General features: G+C 46.2%; 8 protein-coding genes across 8 annotated transcripts; 4 read left to right on the forward strand and 4 right to left on the reverse strand.

Moving 5' to 3' along the window:
• Positions 1 to 265: 265 nt before the first annotated feature.
• N7533_008022 (Ribosomal protein S5 domain 2-type fold subgroup) lies at positions 266 to 1,207 on the reverse strand (the record flags this gene model as incomplete). The annotated part of the gene is made up of 1 exon (XM_057104672.1): positions 266 to 1,207. One exon carries the CDS (start codon positions 1,205 to 1,207, stop codon positions 266 to 268), a length of 942 nt encoding a protein of 313 aa, XP_056959629.1.
• Positions 1,208 to 1,479: 272 nt separating this feature from the next.
• On the forward strand, positions 1,480 to 2,679 carry N7533_008023 (4-diphosphocytidyl-2C-methyl-D-erythritol synthase; the record flags this gene model as incomplete). Its single annotated transcript, XM_057104673.1, has 1 exon — positions 1,480 to 2,679. One exon carries the CDS (start codon positions 1,480 to 1,482, stop codon positions 2,677 to 2,679), a length of 1,200 nt encoding a protein of 399 aa, XP_056959630.1.
• Positions 2,680 to 3,143: 464 nt separating this feature from the next.
• N7533_008024 (uncharacterized protein) lies at positions 3,144 to 4,760 on the forward strand (the record flags this gene model as incomplete). Its single annotated transcript, XM_057104674.1, has 1 exon — positions 3,144 to 4,760. One exon carries the CDS (start codon positions 3,144 to 3,146, stop codon positions 4,758 to 4,760), a length of 1,617 nt encoding a protein of 538 aa, XP_056959631.1.
• A 371-nt stretch (positions 4,761 to 5,131) lies between these two features.
• Positions 5,132 to 6,463, reverse strand: N7533_008025 (uncharacterized protein; the record flags this gene model as incomplete). Its single annotated transcript, XM_057104675.1, has 5 exons — positions 5,132 to 5,433; positions 5,491 to 5,685; positions 5,749 to 5,835; positions 5,900 to 6,353; positions 6,407 to 6,463. The coding sequence occupies 5 exons, from the start codon at positions 6,461 to 6,463 to the stop codon at positions 5,132 to 5,134; spliced, it is 1,095 nt and encodes a 364-aa protein (XP_056959632.1).
• Positions 6,464 to 7,847: 1,384 nt separating this feature from the next.
• N7533_008026 (uncharacterized protein) lies at positions 7,848 to 8,215 on the reverse strand (the record flags this gene model as incomplete). The annotated part of the gene is made up of 2 exons (XM_057104676.1): positions 7,848 to 7,921; positions 8,014 to 8,215. 2 exons carry the CDS (start codon positions 8,213 to 8,215, stop codon positions 7,848 to 7,850), a joined length of 276 nt encoding a protein of 91 aa, XP_056959633.1.
• Positions 8,216 to 11,467: 3,252 nt separating this feature from the next.
• Positions 11,468 to 11,884, reverse strand: N7533_008027 (Adenosine/adenine deaminase; the record flags this gene model as incomplete). The annotated part of the gene is made up of 1 exon (XM_057104677.1): positions 11,468 to 11,884. One exon carries the CDS (start codon positions 11,882 to 11,884, stop codon positions 11,468 to 11,470), a length of 417 nt encoding a protein of 138 aa, XP_056959634.1.
• Positions 11,885 to 12,438: 554 nt separating this feature from the next.
• On the forward strand, positions 12,439 to 14,077 carry N7533_008028 (uncharacterized protein; the record flags this gene model as incomplete). Its single annotated transcript, XM_057104678.1, has 3 exons — positions 12,439 to 12,627; positions 12,685 to 12,993; positions 13,052 to 14,077. The coding sequence occupies 3 exons, from the start codon at positions 12,439 to 12,441 to the stop codon at positions 14,075 to 14,077; spliced, it is 1,524 nt and encodes a 507-aa protein (XP_056959635.1).
• A 776-nt stretch (positions 14,078 to 14,853) lies between these two features.
• N7533_008029 (carbon-nitrogen hydrolase family protein) lies at positions 14,854 to 16,157 on the forward strand (the record flags this gene model as incomplete). Its single annotated transcript, XM_057104679.1, has 5 exons — positions 14,854 to 15,001; positions 15,055 to 15,545; positions 15,603 to 15,824; positions 15,883 to 15,927; positions 15,984 to 16,157. 5 exons carry the CDS (start codon positions 14,854 to 14,856, stop codon positions 16,155 to 16,157), a joined length of 1,080 nt encoding a protein of 359 aa, XP_056959636.1.
• Between the last annotated feature and the right edge of the window lie 517 nt (positions 16,158 to 16,674).

Below are 16,674 nucleotides of genomic sequence, written 5' to 3' on the forward strand. Positions count from 1 at the left end.
CGAAGCCATTATTTATGTCTTTCAAGAAAGTATGCGATTTGAGGGGTTCGGAGTTGGTGATAGACCACAAAGAACGGATTCCCGGATTTGCGGACTGAAAGCCCCACAGATTGGCGGACTCGCGGATTCACGGATTTGCTCCACGCATTCTTGCCGAACATGAAAAATCTCGCGTATTAGCGAAATACATTCTGAATGGATCGGGTAGGAGGGGGATATGGACACGTAAAGAAATGTATTTGTGAATGGATATGAATATTGCTGTCTATGGGCTAGAGTCGATGACCTTGACGCCTTCAACTGGACCAGTGGCAATTCTAACATCCCTAAAAATATCTAGCTTCTGTAGCTCTACCATCAAAGACTTCGCATGGGTCTGATCCTTTGCCAAAAAGGCACAAGTTGATCCAGAGCCACTCATTAGGCTCCGGATAGCACCCGCGGTCTTACCCGCTTGTAGAGCAATGGTTATATCAGGGAGAAGCTCAGAAGACGGCCGTTCAAGGTCGTTGACCAGCTCCGATAAGAGCTTTTCAGGGTCAGTTGTTCCCCATGGAGTTTCAATGCAATCTTTGCGTCGCAAAAGATATTTTTCTTCTGGATTGTCTGACTGTGCCAATATTTCGTCGTATTGGGCAAAAACAGCCCTCGTCGACAGGCCGCGATGGGGAACACCTAGTACCCAATTCCAGGTATATCCTATCGTCTCTAGAGCTACCAGAGGCTGTTTATGTCCCATTCCTAACGCCATCATGCCATTGACAAAGAAAGGCACATCTTCACCAAGCTGCGCACCAATATGCATCAGGTCTTTTGCGCTAATGTTCAAGTTCCATAGGATGTTGCACCCTACGAGAGCGGCTGCAGCATCTGCACTGCCGCCTCCAAGACCTGCTTCCGAGGGAATTGATTTGTTGAGCTCGAAATGTACTAATGGCTCGATCCTGGCTTCAGCTGCAACCATGTTGGCTGCTTTGATCACCAGGTTTTGGCCATTGCTTGGAACTCGCTCGCTATCCATGCCGGTGACCCGTATGGTAGGGCCATTGGGTGACGGGGAAATTGTCAGAATGTCGTAGATCGAAATAGCCTGGTAAGCCAGTGTTATATCATGATAGCCATCCTGTCGAAGCGGACCGACGCGAATCTGAGGATTGACCTTGGCAGGAACTTGCAAGGTAATCTGAGATTTGGATGTGATGGCCATTTTTCGGGCAAGAAAGATGGGCAAATATGATAGGCTAAAAGAAGCGCGAAAGTGTGATTAAGGAAAATGGTAAATTCAGATATGATTGGAGATGGAAGGAGGACACGCGACCTGACGTATTCAAAATTAATGAGATTGAGTGTGCCGATCCCGACGAACCTGCAGATCCAGTTCAAGGAGAGGGGCAGCGCTTATCTGTTTGTATCTGTGCCCACACACATCTTGCCACAATAAAGCATCTTCCCCATATGACGATTTCCACCTCGCAACAAATGCCGACTGTCGGAATTGTCATTCCTGCCGCAGGCAGAGGCACACGCGCAGGAATCGGTTGTCAAAAAGCATACCGCCGCATCGCAGGGGACACTGTGATAAATCGCGTCATCAAACTTTTCCGGTCATGGAGCTTCAATTGTCCTATTGTGATTGTTCACCACGCTGATGACACTGCTCTGCTGGACGCTTGCATCGATCGCGATGAAAATATCTACACTACAGTTGGTGGTAATGAGCGGCAGGCATCGGTGCTGGAGGGCCTCCGTTTTCTTTCCACACTTGCCGAGCGTCCTTCGCATGTTTTCATACACGATGCCGCCCGCCCCTTTGCTTCACATGAAGTACTAAACAGAGTCCTTGAATCCATCACGAAGGAACCTGCTGTGGGTGTTATTCCAGCCATAGCGGTGTCTGATACACTCAAAAAGACCGATTCAAACGGCTTGATTACAGCGACAATCCCGCGAGACGGTCTTTTTCGCGCGCAAACGCCGCAGGCATTTGAACTACAGTCTATACTCGCAGTTCACGAACGTGCTGCCAAATCTACAACTGAATACACAGACGATGCGTCCCTTTTCGAAGAAGCCGGGTTACCAGTTCGAATTATAACAGGAGATGCTCAGAACATAAAGTTGACTTACCCAGAGGACTTCGAAGAAGCTGATCGATTTGTGCGATTCAACAGCACGAATGCAAACATTCTACCGGATATTCGGGTCGGCCATGGCTATGACACACATCGACTGGTACCGGGAGAGGAGATTATCCTTTGTGGAGTAAAAATTCCACACAAGTCGTCGCTCCTGGGCCATTCGGATGCCGACGTCGGTCTACATGCACTTACAAACGCTTTCCTCGGCACCATCGCAGCCGATGACATTGGCAGTCATTTCTCTCCCTCCGACCCTCAGTGGAAAGGGGCATCTTCGGATATGTTTCTACGACATGCAGCCAAGCTCGTTGTTGAGGCTGGCGGAACAATCACACATTGCGATGTGAGTTTTATCTGCGAGAAGCCGCGGATCAGCATCCACCGTGACGCAATGCGCGACTCCGTCGCTCAGATAGTTGGATTGGACAGATCTCGGGTTTCTGTGAAAGCAGGGACCAACGAGAAAAATGGATTTGTGGGGCGTGAAGAGGGGATGGTGGCCTTTGCGACAGCCACGGCTGTTTTTGCCAATAAGATTTGAAGCTGGGAATAAACTGGCAGGTTTCGTTTCTCTTAACTTGCCGATATCGTGAAATAATTGTGGCATGATTTCAACTGCCCCCATGAATTACTTAGCAGTCGCGAGCTTATTGTTTGTTTCCCCCTTGTAGCAACTCAATTCGTGGGGCGCGTAAAATCGCGATCCAATTTCATCATATCGGCAGAAGAGTATCCACTGCACTCGAGTTATTGGTTGATATTACTGAAGGGCGGTGTAAATAAATTGAAAGATCCATCGAATATGAGCTGAATGGTTCGAACTATCTGAAAGTGGGTCGATTTCTTCAGCTGATCGGTGCAGAGTTGGTGTTTACTGCTGAGGGGTTCAGCTGAGATCTAGTGGAGCTTTTTAGGCGAACACGCGACAACTTTATCGTGCTTCATCAATTTCAAAACGAGCCAGACTCGGAACCCCGGAATATCTCGAGACACGACTCTTACACAATGAGAATTTGCGTTTTTCAATCTTGTTTTGAGGAGCTACAAGCTTCGGTTGGCGAGTCGCAGAAGTTATGTATGAATCCGGGCGTATTCATCACTCAGCACACTGTCGCGCACAAAACCATTCATAAAACGACAGCCAAGGAACAAATCGATGAGGCTGTGCAAGAAGGATATGACTTCTATTTGAACTTTATGTGGGGTACGCATGATGATTCGCTCGCAGGAATTGATGCGATTCGATATTTCGAGTCACTCAACCTCCCATCTGCTGGTGTTCAAAGCTCCGAAAGAGAGGAGTCGAAATGGGACTTCTTCGCCGCAGCAAAACTGGAGGGTAGTCCTCTAGTTCCTGGAACCGAAAATTTCCCACTATTTGTTAAGCCTGCATCCAGCTATGGAAGCATGTTCATCGATGAATATTCTTTATGTCGCGATGAGGCCGAGCTCATTCGTTGTATCGAGCGACTGAACAGATTGATGCGTCCTGTACGCATACAAAGAGCGATAGCCTTGGACCATTCGAATCCAGATCAATACGCAGATGCTCATGAATCCGCGGGGCGTGACAGCACAGACGTCGTCGTTCAGGAATTCATTGATGGAGAAGAATTCTCTGTGGTGGTGATAGCAATGGGGCAAACCCCGGTTCCACTCATTCCGCAACGTGCCAAATACAAACAAGTCTCAGGGGACGGTCGTTTCCTGACGTTAGATCTGAAGTTTGACTCGGAATCTGGCTACGAGCTCCTTGAAGAGGCCGAAGACCCCGACCTCTATCGGCTTTTGCAGAAGATGGCAATGGAGGCGTTTACCACCAAGAAGATGTACACAAATTATATGGGTTGCGACGTTGACATGCGTATTGGCCGCGACGGAAGACCCTACGTCATTGAGGTTGATCCTCTTCCTGTTTTCTTTTATCCAACTGGATCCCAACTCGAAGATACAGACGTCAAATATGGATACCCGGGATCTTATCGAGCCGTTGTCAACACTTACATCACCAATTTCTTTCTCGAGAACCCTGGCAGTCGTGGATTGCATTTTGCAGAACTGGCCACTCTTTTTGATTCTCACGGAGAAACTGCGCAGTCTGAGGCTCAAGTTGAAGTCACGATGCCTTTGTCTGGAACGGCGATTGATCTTGGCTGTGGTAGCGGAGCAGTCGGCCATGCTTTACATGCGAACTCCGATAACAAGATCACGAATCTGATTGGAGTCGACATTTCCGAGAAAATGCTCGATATTTCTCGCCGTGGTGGTCAATACAGCGAACTAGTACATGACAGGATGGAGTCATTCCTTTCTCGCCAAATAGAAATGGTAGATCACATCTTCTGCGTTTCTGGGCTAGAATTCCTTCCCATGGAAGAGCTTGACTTTGTTCTTGTGAGATGCTTCCAGCTTAGCAGGCATTCGATCACACTAGTATTGGATGATTGGAAGAATGGATCAGTCGCCGATATCAGGTCCTCTGGCCGCTTCAGAAAGTACTATGTGGACCATCTTGAAAGTATCAAATCATTCCAAGTCCCAAAAGTCTGGACGATGGAAATTTCAAAGACATCGGATCGATGCCAGGAGAGCCATCGCTTAACCATTCATTTCACAAAATGATTAATAGCAACAGAATCCATATACCCATTCATTACTACAGATTTTTTGGCCCGCTGTAGTAAATGGATATTGCTTTTGCAAAAATCCTGATTCTATATCAGCATCAGAGCATCTGAGCGGCCTTCTGGCTCATTGGCTGCTTTTTAATCTAGCATACACATTCACTTCCTACGTGAAGACGATATTGATATAATATTGTTGAAGAATGTTTTGTGTGTCTGGGGTTCCAGGTTGCTTAGTCAGCCCGCATCAAAGTCATGTAGAGAGTTCCAGGCCTAGATAGCTTCATCTGATCATCATCTCTTGCAATATCATCCGATCTCCCTCCTTGTATGGTAGTATCCCATACCCTCCAGTAGAAAATAAATCCACTAGCCAATATTTGCTTCCGTCGCAGATTTACCGCCAATTTCAGATCGACTTGCAACTTTAGTGCATATTTCAATATCATTTTGAACGTGAACCATGTTGGCTGGGAATTGTGCCATCTCATCATCCTCATTTGGGGATTCTGCGTATGCTACAGAGTGTGAAAATTTTGGACTAAAACCAGGCTTTGAGCCCCTGAGCATTGGATCAGTTGTATCATGATAGGCTGCTCTCCCCGAAGAGGTTTGATTTTGGGATGTAACTATAAGTTGACGGAGTGAAGCCACACAAGAGGCAATTATGGCTGTGAAATTAGATCAGCTGAAATATGGGAGTGACCTAGAAAGACACATCTTCTCACCTGTATTAACTTCAACAAAACTCCAGAGGCATAGCCAGGCAATATTGATCTCTTTATCATAGGTATTATCAACGGCGACTCGTATGATAGCCACTATCATGATAATTATTGTTGCTGAAAATATGCTGAGTAACATTATCTTCTTGCGGCGCGGAATATGAGTATTCCACAGGATAATTATAGGTATAGAGAGAACTGAAAGCATGACTTATTAGGTCGGATTTCTTTTAGTACGGGCTTCTCTCGCAATGAACTCACTCATCAAGTCGGTAATGACATCGCCAGCACAATTCGCCCAAAAGCTGCGATTTTCGTAATGGATATGCTCCAGCTTGATACATTCCTCTATCGAGCTTTAGTCTCCTCTCAAGTTGCCTTGGACGACCCTTCTGGCGTTTCTGATACTTACGTATGATGTATTCAATACCCTCAAAGCTGCACTTGTATTCTATATCACCGACAGACGCGATATAGACCGCTGCAGTGCAAAAGCAAACGACAAACCACCAAATACGAAAAGCTTTGATCTTCGAACTCAGTCGATAGAAGAAAACTAAAAATGAGAATTTGATACACCACAGGCTGGAATAAAATAATATCTGTAGTGGAGCGAGAAGTCGCATAAACTGATTATACCGAGGCAAAAAGTCTAGGTTGAATGGCTCTGTTCCTGCGGTGATTGCATAAAGCTCGTAGAGGGCTTTATTTTCAATCTGCCAGATAATTGCTGTAGAAAGAATGATAATCCAAGCAAGAATAACGAGAAAATCATCAATGAACAGACGACGAAACGATGAAATTTGGACGTAGAGTCGAAAGAGAACGAAGAGAAAAGATGTACCAGTGAGAGCCCAGACTACTCCCTGTTATATGGCATATTAGGTAAAAGATATCTCCCGGTTGATACAATGCTTACCAGAAAGACCGAGTGGGAAACTCTGCTAGTACGCTCATCAACAAGTTCTGTGGCCATGATGACTCACTCTTTGGAGAAGAATTCTGGATTGAAACATTGGGAGTTTCGATTGGGAGTTTCGGAGATGAGCATATATGCCTTCGGGGAGATATTCGATGGCGTTTAGCATCTTTGTTGTTTTCAACATCGCCCCATTTCGCTTAAAATCCGATCGGGATGATTCCATAGGTCAACTGCGCTGTTGGTACAATAGCCGAGTTCTTTGAGAGTTCTATAGAATTAGCCATATTCTGAGCCACTGGAAACATGATTTCTGTGGCGGAAATCACATCAAAGAAATGGGATACGCGGATCGGTCAACCCCACTATTGGCCTCGCGATGGGCCAGTCGGGGTTGATTTGAAGCTACTAGTAATAGCTCGGGGATTTATCCAAATATGCAAATACCTGCAGATACTTCAAGGTTCGTTCCTTAGTATGTACTATCGCTCGTGGATATTGACCTGCAGATATCGATTGTATTTCTTTGAAGGTTCTCGGGGTCATCAACCTCCCAGAACGACCGAGTGCACCTAGGCAAGCCTTCTACCATAGTCGAGGATATTGCTGACAAAGGGCCTCGGGATTTGGATTCGGGTCACAAGATTTGACTTTTCCCTACAGTTTGCTGCTGTTAGGATAATATCATATCAACGTGTCCAAGAATTTAACTTAGCTTAGTTGTAATGAGTGGGCCTCTGATTCTATCCTGAACAGACTCAGTATTCAAATTTTGAGTAATTTGAGTTTATTCACGGTATGATGCCCCCCCCGTGTGCGCAACGAAGCATTTTGTCAGACTGTGTAGCGATTAGACTTACCTGGCTTCGAAGCATAGTCGCCGTCTGGGTGGACTACATTGACATACGTGTGAATTTGACGTCGGAAGGTGGACTCAAAGTGCAACTTGATGGTCTTTTAGTACTACCAAAATAAATATCATAGAACGTTGAGAGCTTGTTAGTTTCTTTGGATTGTGATCTCAAGGTTCAAAGCAGACGGGATTGAATTAATGAAATTCATAGCGAAGTAATTTGACTTCACCTTGACGTTGAAGTAGTACAAAATAAGCTAAGCAAGCATTTTATTCTTGAACCAGGGAGTAATACGACTTCGATTGGGAGTTATAAGTATACCTATTACTGGTAGACTCATCCTACCTACTGATCGGTTTATTCTTAACTACTACGTACTGTATTTTTCCTAACTTGAACATTCGCAGAGTCTTCGACAATGATTTTCATTGGGATTTTCTTAAGATTTACTACGTAGAGCGCATCACTGTTGCAAACAAACCACAGAGTCTCTTGGAAGAAAGCCACTACCTGGTCTGAGCATTCACAGTTTGTGCATGGGGCTCGACATCAATAATGAACATTGGGAGCCCTGTGCAGATGATCATTTAGGGGCCAGTATAGGTGCAGTTAGAAAGGTCAAGGGAGGCAAGATCGATGGTATATGGTGGTCCAGTAGTGCCTATATTGAATACTAGTATCAGCAACCTTCAAAGGGGGAGATTCGGGTAATATAAAAATGTTAGGCTAGTTCCAAGGCTGTGAGATACATACTCAGGGACAGGGTGTAAGCAACAGTGCAAGAAATGTTCTGGTCAACATCGAGGGCGCCATGCACGTTGTGAACAGCCAAAACGCTCAACAGGCTTTGAAGTTGATTACCGCTGAACTTTGCGACTTGACCGGACGCCTCGCGGAATGGAGCAGCAGAGGCTGCGACGAGGAGGGTGAAAAGAGTGCCGAATGTAGCCTTCATTTTTCTTGATCAGCTGAGGCTTCTCAGATTTGATAAATATTATCGATGGTGTTTAGTTGCTTCGTTGTTGGTTGCCTGGAGCAATGCATGGGATCTTCGAGAGATTTTGGTGTTTATATACACTTCCCCTCTGTAGTTTCACATGAGTTCGGCCTATTAGTGGTTTTGGCTTGGCTGTCTTGATTTTAGCCAAAGGCCACACTGTATGACCCGAGATTATATAGTGTATACAACTTTCCAAGAATTAACCCCCATAACCGAAAGTAGGTTGTTACAAACAGGTCTCGGCTATATTATGACAAGGCTACTATACTAGCCGATCTATATCTACCCTCAAGAAAGGGGAAATAGATACTAGTATCACGTTTGCCTAGGTCTATTCATGATCCGAGAAATTATATTTAGAAGGTTTATCTTCAACTTGAAGATTATCAGTCAACTCAAGTAAAATAAGTCTTCAATTTGAATTTTCATCCTCCTTCAGATGCTCTGAGCTTCCAATTTGGACGTTGAGTTCCACGTTACATGCATTAGTCACAGTTCGCCAAACACAAGATCCCTCGACTTTCGTTCACTCCGAGTCCCCGGGAGTGTCAATTAAGTGCCAGTGGTTGACAATTACTGAACTACCCATCGCATCAAATCTTTTTTTTAGATATGTTCAAGTTTGGAGTCTAGTATTAATACTAGTAGTTCGGAGTCAATTAGAACCTTCAGAACAAATGTAGAATGTGATTGGTGCTATTATGCACCTGGAACCATGAATAAATAAGGACAAATTCAAGCGAAATGTTAATAAAAATATACCAAAACAAAACATACAACAGCAGGGATTCGCATGTGGTCACCCACCATACTACTAACCTGCCGGCGTGTGGCTTAAGTACGGCTGAGCGGACGGGAAGCCCTGTTCTCCACACCCTATGGTCGTATGTACTAGAAGTCATTTTGGTTCAATTTAGAAACTATTATGATTGAAATTAGATAGAAAAATGAGCGTGAATTGATATGGTGCGAAAACAATGTATGAGTATCTCGCAAGATGCACAGATCGTAGGAATTTCAAAAGGAATGGATAATACGACGGTCTGAATTATTCCATAACTCAGGACTCTTAATCGAGCTTAACAACACTCATCCGCGACAGCTAATCAGGCTCCAGAATAGCCATATTGGAGCCAGGACTACCAAGAGACACGGTCGAGGCTGTAAGTTGAAGCTACCACACTAGTATTGCTGCCAAATAAAACTTTCCTAAGGGCAGACAAAATGGAACTCATCGGGGGCCAATTGACAACTAGTTCCACCTGGATAAACTCGTTCTTATCAGGAGCTGGTCTAATTTGCATGGCTCAGGAGGATCTTACTGCATACTTGTCCTAAATGAAAGGAGCTTAGGGTACATATGACGGTGATTTCAGTCTGACATCCTCCTGGCTTCTTGGTACAATCTGCCAGTCTCCGAAGTGCCGCCCCACTAAAACTTCCTGCCCCTATTCTGATCGTACCATCGCCCGCTGTCTGAAGGGGGGCAGCAAAAGAAGGTAGCAGAAGACCTGCAAATGAGAGAATCTGGGATACTATGTGGAGCTTCATTATTTGATCTGTGGTATTTTGGGTAGTATTTCCGGTTTAATAGGCATTGGTGAAGAATTTGCCCGACGGGTGGAGAGTGAGCACTTTAAAGTGAATGTCTCGCGACATGCACCGCTCAAGCACAAAGCTACTAAACGCGGTTGTATTTGCTAGTCATTATAACTAGCCTGAGACTACGACCGTTGAAGACGTGCATACCGTGGTAATATGCTCAATTCTTGGATTCGGAAGAAACGAGTGTGGCATGTGGAATATTTCCAAAGGTTCAAGAAACCGTAAAGCTCAACTTGAAAGATGTGACACAAAAGCAGCTTGAACCTGATATATCACCCGGGCATTACTACTTGGCAAAACACTATAGTAAATCAAAAGCCTTTCTACCCGTCGAGTGGGGTCCTCCAGGGCTATTTAGAGAGCATTTAGTCACATCCTTGATAATTTGTGAGAATGTTGAGTTCTATCATAGGCTAGCTCATAAAATACGTGCAACTGTAACCTCCTAGGTCGGACCAATGAGTGTTTCACAAAGAAGATTCACATTGTGAAAGCCTGAAGTAAAAAGTCACAAGTTGTACTAGCGCAAAGTGGGAATTTCAAACAAATTCGATAAGTTGCTATAATCCACCTGGGCACCTGGGGATGATCTGCTCATTGCATACTATTGTCCGAGACTTTTTAGTGGCCTAGTATACTATGAGGGTACTTACCTACTAGTTAGTAGGTACTAGGTAAACTTAGTACTGAACATGATACTAGTGTAGGGTTTGCCAGGTTACTAAGAGAGTAACGAAGTGAATTCCAACTTGAATTTGAACTTGAAGGTTGATTCCACTTTGTACCTCGTGGCTAGTAGTATACTAGTAGGAGTATGTTTCAGACTAATTTAAACGACCTAAAATGAACTTCCTTCCAAGGCTTTGGTTTAATCCATGTGATTTTGTTTTCCCCAGACGCGTTCATCTCCAGGGCTCGGAATAGTTTGTCCTCATACTACAGAAATATCATCCAGCTCTCTGTATATGGCAACCTTTTCGTCGTCACTAGCCCAAGACATATCAACCGCATTTCTCGCAAGTTTTACCATCTCCGCCTTGTCAAATCCACAGTAAGTGTAAACCTTTTGCATATTTCCTTCGATCCAAACGTCATGCATTAACGTTGGATCATCACTATTTATGCAAATTTTCACTCCCCTCTCCAAGAGTCTCCGAATTTTGGGAAACAGGACTTCAGTAGGTGTTCTCCGGTGATAGGCGTGAGGGCATAGAGTCAACCCAATCTGTCTTTCAAGCAAGCCACGCCAAAGTTCTTCGCGGTCTTCTGCATCTAGTCCATGATCGATACGCTCCGACCCTTTCCCTTCGCACACTTGAAATATAGCCTCGTTCATGTGGGCATGGGTGTCTTTTTGTCCGAAGTCGCAGTGCATGGTGATATGAAGACCATCTGCTCTAGCCAGATTGAAACCTTCTTCGAATAGCATTGGAGGTCTCTCATATGCATTGCTTGCCAGCCCCACGGCATGAAATAGCCCTTTCCCACCTTTTACAGTCCCGGCCGCCCAGGGCCTTGCCTCATGATATGCTGCTAGACCGTCTTGCACCGGCTCGTCACGTAAAAAGCACATGATCCATCGAGATTTCATATTGAATTGTGCTACTGCGTCTCGTTGGGCACGCAAGTAGCCGGTGCGGCAGCGGGAACCCCACGACGCGTATGTGCCTGGATATCGAAGAACGGCTCCGCGTATCGAACATTCATTGTAGCACAGCGACTAAGATAGGCCATCGCAAGATCGTAAAAGTCATCCTCGGTACGCAATACCTCACAGCCGGCGAAATAGGCTTCTAGAAATGTTGGAATTCCTGGCTGGTGACCATTGAGCTCGGGACGATGGTTGAGAGTCACGGCGTATGAGGCTTTGAGTTCGTCAAAATTCTCGTATGGCAGAGCAATTTTGTTACGCCGAGCTAATTCCCAGCGCAAAGCAGGTGTCAAAGTGCCTTCGATATGAACATGAAGTTCAACCTTCGGCAGGTTTGCGATGAAAGGGGAAATAGTAAGTCCGTTCATGATCACCGGCAGCGTAAATTAAAGAAGAAGGTTTGGCCAATTATTCAACTGATCTCAGATGAGAAGCAAGGGTACGTAGGGATACAGGTGGGTAATAGGAACAGCTCGAATCTACTAGTAGTACTATTCAGTCTAGGGCTTCGATGACTAAAAGAGGGGTTCCTGTGATACTAGTGCTAGTGGTGCTATATAGGTATCTAGGTCGGCATGTTCCGCAATGTTAGTAGGAAGGTCGTTGCGAATACTAGTATGTATTACCAATTAGCCCTTTGCCCGGGGCCACTAGAAAATTTCGGGCTTTCCCTAAGTAAGATGGCACTCGCTAGCCCTTAAAGCTCTCGCTAGAGTCTCCTTGTTGCAGGATCATCCAATGATCGGCCTTGGAAAGATAGCAAACAGGAGTGGGGCTAGAGCCAATAGAGATGCGGGGAAGATAAGAGCGCCATGCCGGGCAGTTCAAAATAAGAGGCGGCCGGTGGCTGGAAGATATGCTGCTTCCCCTTCATTAACCCTTCCTTCTCAACTTGAACTGAGAAGTCAACCCATCCAACAATATGGCCGAGTCTAGTATGGCTGCCGCCGAAGCTGCCGTGGAGCGTGCGACAGACCACGCATTTGCAAAAAGGGTCCTGCGAAAGATTGATCAACGGCTTATCCCTTTGCTTTTTCTCACGTATATGCTGAATTTCATGGATAAGACTATTTTGTCGAGCGCGTCTGTTTTCGGGCTATCCGAGGATACGGTGGGAGACCATAGCAGTAAAATAAACTTGTCAGTTACTGATTCCGATTATGCATAGGGTCTGGTGGGACAACAATATAGCTGGGTGTCGTCGATTTTCTATTTCGGCTACCTGGCGTGGGCATACCCAACAACGATTTTGATCGCTCGTCTGCCACCAGCAAAATATTTGACAGGAAATACACTCCTCTGGGGCACTGTAGTTGCTCTTACTGCTGCTTGCACCAACTTTGGAGGTCTGATGACAGTCCGCTTTTTGCTCGGAGTCGCGGAAGCGACTATTACACCCGCGTTCATGTTTATCACGTCGACCTGGTATACTCGGGATGAGATTCCCACCCGAACGGGGTTATGGTTTTCCGGAAATGTGAGCATTATTCAATCGCATCTGGATTCCAAAGTCGAGGCTAATTCATGACCTCCAGAGCGTTGGTGGCATCGTTTCCAGCTTACTCGCCTATGGCCTCGGGCATGTCAACGACCATGTTGGACCATGGAGGTGGATGTTCATTGTACTCGGCCTTTGGACTTTCCTCTGGGGCTTCGCTCTCTGGACCCTACTTCCCGATTCAATTTCAACTGCGAAATTTCTTCAAGAGGACGAGCGCCGATTTGCAAGTAGCCGGGCCATTATTGCGGGAACTGGAGTGACAGAGAAGACTGATTGGAAGTGGGATCAAGTTCGCGAGTGCTTGATAGACCCTAAAACTTGGTTGATTTTTGGCCTGGCGCTTTTGACTCAAATTCCCAACGGCGGAACGCAGAACTTTGCAAACCTTGTGCTTGTATCATTCGGGTTTACGAATCTGCAGTCGACCCTGTTGACAATCCCCTACTCGCTCATCACCGTCGCGGCAATTACTGGCACAGGATGGCTTGCTGGCCGCTTCCGCCACTTGAATTGCTTGCTCATCGTGGCCGTTGTGCTTCCTTGTATTGTGGGAAGCGCAATCATCTATTCACGAGCTCACATAGTACTTGGGGTACAATTGTTTGGATATTTTCTCTTATCGACGGGACCGGCCGCGATGCCACTCGCGATGTCTTTGGTTCAGTCCAATTATCGTGGAGTCACCAAGAAGATGACGGTTACTGCAATGGTCTTTCTCGGATACTGCGCTGGGAACATCTCCGGTCCTCAATTCTTTTTGAGTAGCGAGGCACCCACGTATAATACAGCATTTCGCACTATCATGATCTGCTATGCGTTAGTAGTCTTGTTCGCTTCAAGCCTGAGATTTTACCTGCAATTCACAAATAAACGTCGGGCGCAGGAAGAAGGGTTTGAGGGGAGTGCTGGGAATGCAGGCGCAGTCGGAGGAGGAAAGGTTGTGGATAACGATCGTAACTCGAAGGATGTTGTGGTTATGATAAACCAGGTTCAATTGGTGTCCAACGACTTTGAGGATACTACAGACTGGAAAACTCCTGGATTTAGGTACCGTTATTGAAAATTGAAGGAGTTTTGGATAGTATCGAGGGGGGCGATGTCAATTCAACGTGCGGGCTTTGCCGGGATCTGCTGGATCTGCTGAATCGCCCGAGCAGCGATGATAGGTCGTGTCACCTGTAACGGTAAATCTTATGCATGGCATGATTTCCTGCAGGCTCAAATCCCGAGTACAAATTTGATCACCAAGATGTACAACGTTTAATAGACTTCTCTCAATCAATCCCGTAAATGAAGTGTCTCGTCCCAAGATTTCGGATGGGGACGGGTGTTGGTCGGGGTTTGGGCGACTGATTGTCCCTGGCGACTGAGATAAAGGCCGTCCCGCGTGGTCTGATTATAGCTCCCAGCGGAGCACGTAAATAGATCGTTTCGGGATCTTGCAGACCCCGCGGAATCACTCCACTACGGCTGATCCCCTGCAGCACGTCACCGTGGAGCTTTCTTTCTATATGACACCTTTCTGCAACGAGAGCAAATCCCGATTCTGACTCCTCAAAGCTATACTGCAGCTAGTCGTACTATGTTAATCAGGAATCTAGAGCTCTGGTGATTATTCACCTGAATGTGAAAAGCAATCCCCGTTTACGTCGGACGACACGGATGAATCGGTATGCATAATCAGTAGACTGCAACTCGAAAAGAGACGCGAAGACCACGTTGAGAATAATATAAAAGCTGCTCAATCGTCCTGGAAAAAGAAGTATTCATTCAACTCTCATCTATTCATTCTTCCTCATATTACACCTATTTCAACTTGAAGGTCTACCGTTCAAAATGACTCCCGTTCTCAAGAAATACAAGGCCGCAGCAGTCAACGCTGAGCCGGGCTGGTTTGATCTGGAAGAATCCGTTCGACGAACAATTCACTGGATCGATGAAGCTGGAAAGGCTGGCTGCAAGCTCATCGCCTTCCCGGAGCTTTGTAAGTGGCGCAAAACAGAAAATGACGGGCCATTTACTGATAAAATTATGTAGGGATTCCCGGTTATCCGTACTGGGCTTGGAAGGTTAACTACCAGGAGAGTCTTCCACTGCTCAAGAAGTACCGGGAGAACAGTCTCCCTTCCAACTCCGATGAGATGCGCCGTATTCGCGAAGCTGCGCGCGCCAACAAGATCTACGTCTCTCTTGGCTACTCCGAGGTCGATCTCGCCAGTCTGTATACCACCCAGGTTATGATCAACCCAGCTGGAGAGGTCATCAACCATCGTCGCAAAATCCGCGCTACTCATGTAGAGCGCCTTGTGTTTGGCGATGGAACTGGCGACACCACAGAGTCGGTTATGGACACTGAAATCGGCCGCGTGGGACATTTGAACTGCTGGGAGAACATGAACCCATTCATGAAGGCATATGCTGCATCTCTTGGAGAGCAGGTCCACATCGCGGCTTGGCCCTTGTACCCAGGAAAAGAGACCCTCAAGTATCCCGACCCGTACACCAACGTTGCGGAGGCAAATGCAGATGTAAGAGCCCCAAATAGGCTGACCAACATGAGCTTCTGATCTGATGACTGACAAAAGACGGCCCAGCTCGTTACGCCCGCATATGCGATCGAGACCGGTTCCTTCACTCTCGCTCCCTGGCAGACTATCACTGCCGAAGGTATCAAGGTCAACACCCCTCCCGGTAAAGAGCTGGAAGATCCCAACATCTACAACGGAAATGGGCGTATTTTCGGCCCCGACGGACAGAACCTCGTACCGCATCCATCGAAGGACTTCCAGGGTCTTCTCTATGTCGATGTCAGTCCCAGAAATTCCGAATACCATGTGCACCCGAAAGCTAACATTGTCTTCTTAGATCGATCTCGATGAGATTCATCTGACGAAGTCTCTTGCCGATTTTGTAAGTTCTCAAGAGATGTTCCAGATAAGGCCAACAGCTGACAATTTCGGGGATAGGGCGGTCATTACATGCGACCTGATCTGGTTCGCCTTCTTGTTGACACAAAGCGCAAGGATCTGATTGTCCAGGAAGACCGAGAGAACGGAGGTGTCGTTTACACTCAGACGATTGATCGTGTCGGGCTTTCTACTCCTTTGGAAGCGAGCAGCAATGAGTCTAGCAGCGCTTGAACTGGACAATGAACCGATCAGCCCATCTAGCTAATGCTTGATTTGTACCAAGTACGCGAATATCACCACTCTTTACCTACTACTAGTAGTACCATTTGAGTCGTAGACTCGGAGAGAATTTTTCGATTCCCCAATAGTAGACAGCAGTAGGAGGTAGGTAGGATACATTTTCATCTTTTAGTATTTGTCGGTCGGATTTCGGTGATTCTAATGCCTTCAAATTGCAAGCACCTGGGTAGCAAACGGTCTCATCGGCTATTTTGGTACATAGAAACGGCGGATCTTGGACTGATTAATGGGTGAAGCAGTCTCAAACACGCCAGCCCCACCAATGAACTGATTGGAAATAGCTTAGGACTGAGGAACAAGCCTCGGCTCATAAAACCGGGAGACCTAATCATTAGACCATCCACCTTCATCAAACCGTTGAACCGAGAAAGGCACGGAGATTTGAGAAATCGCTCGAAAAAAGGATTTGGCTACATTTTGGATGCCAGGTACAAACGGACAGAGCCCC

This window comes from Penicillium manginii (assembly GCF_028828005.1).
Source record: "Penicillium manginii strain IBT 31320 chromosome Unknown utg000005l:1.0-5665137.0:1.0-5668048.0, whole genome shotgun sequence".
NCBI lineage: Eukaryota > Fungi > Ascomycota > Eurotiomycetes > Eurotiales > Aspergillaceae > Penicillium > Penicillium manginii.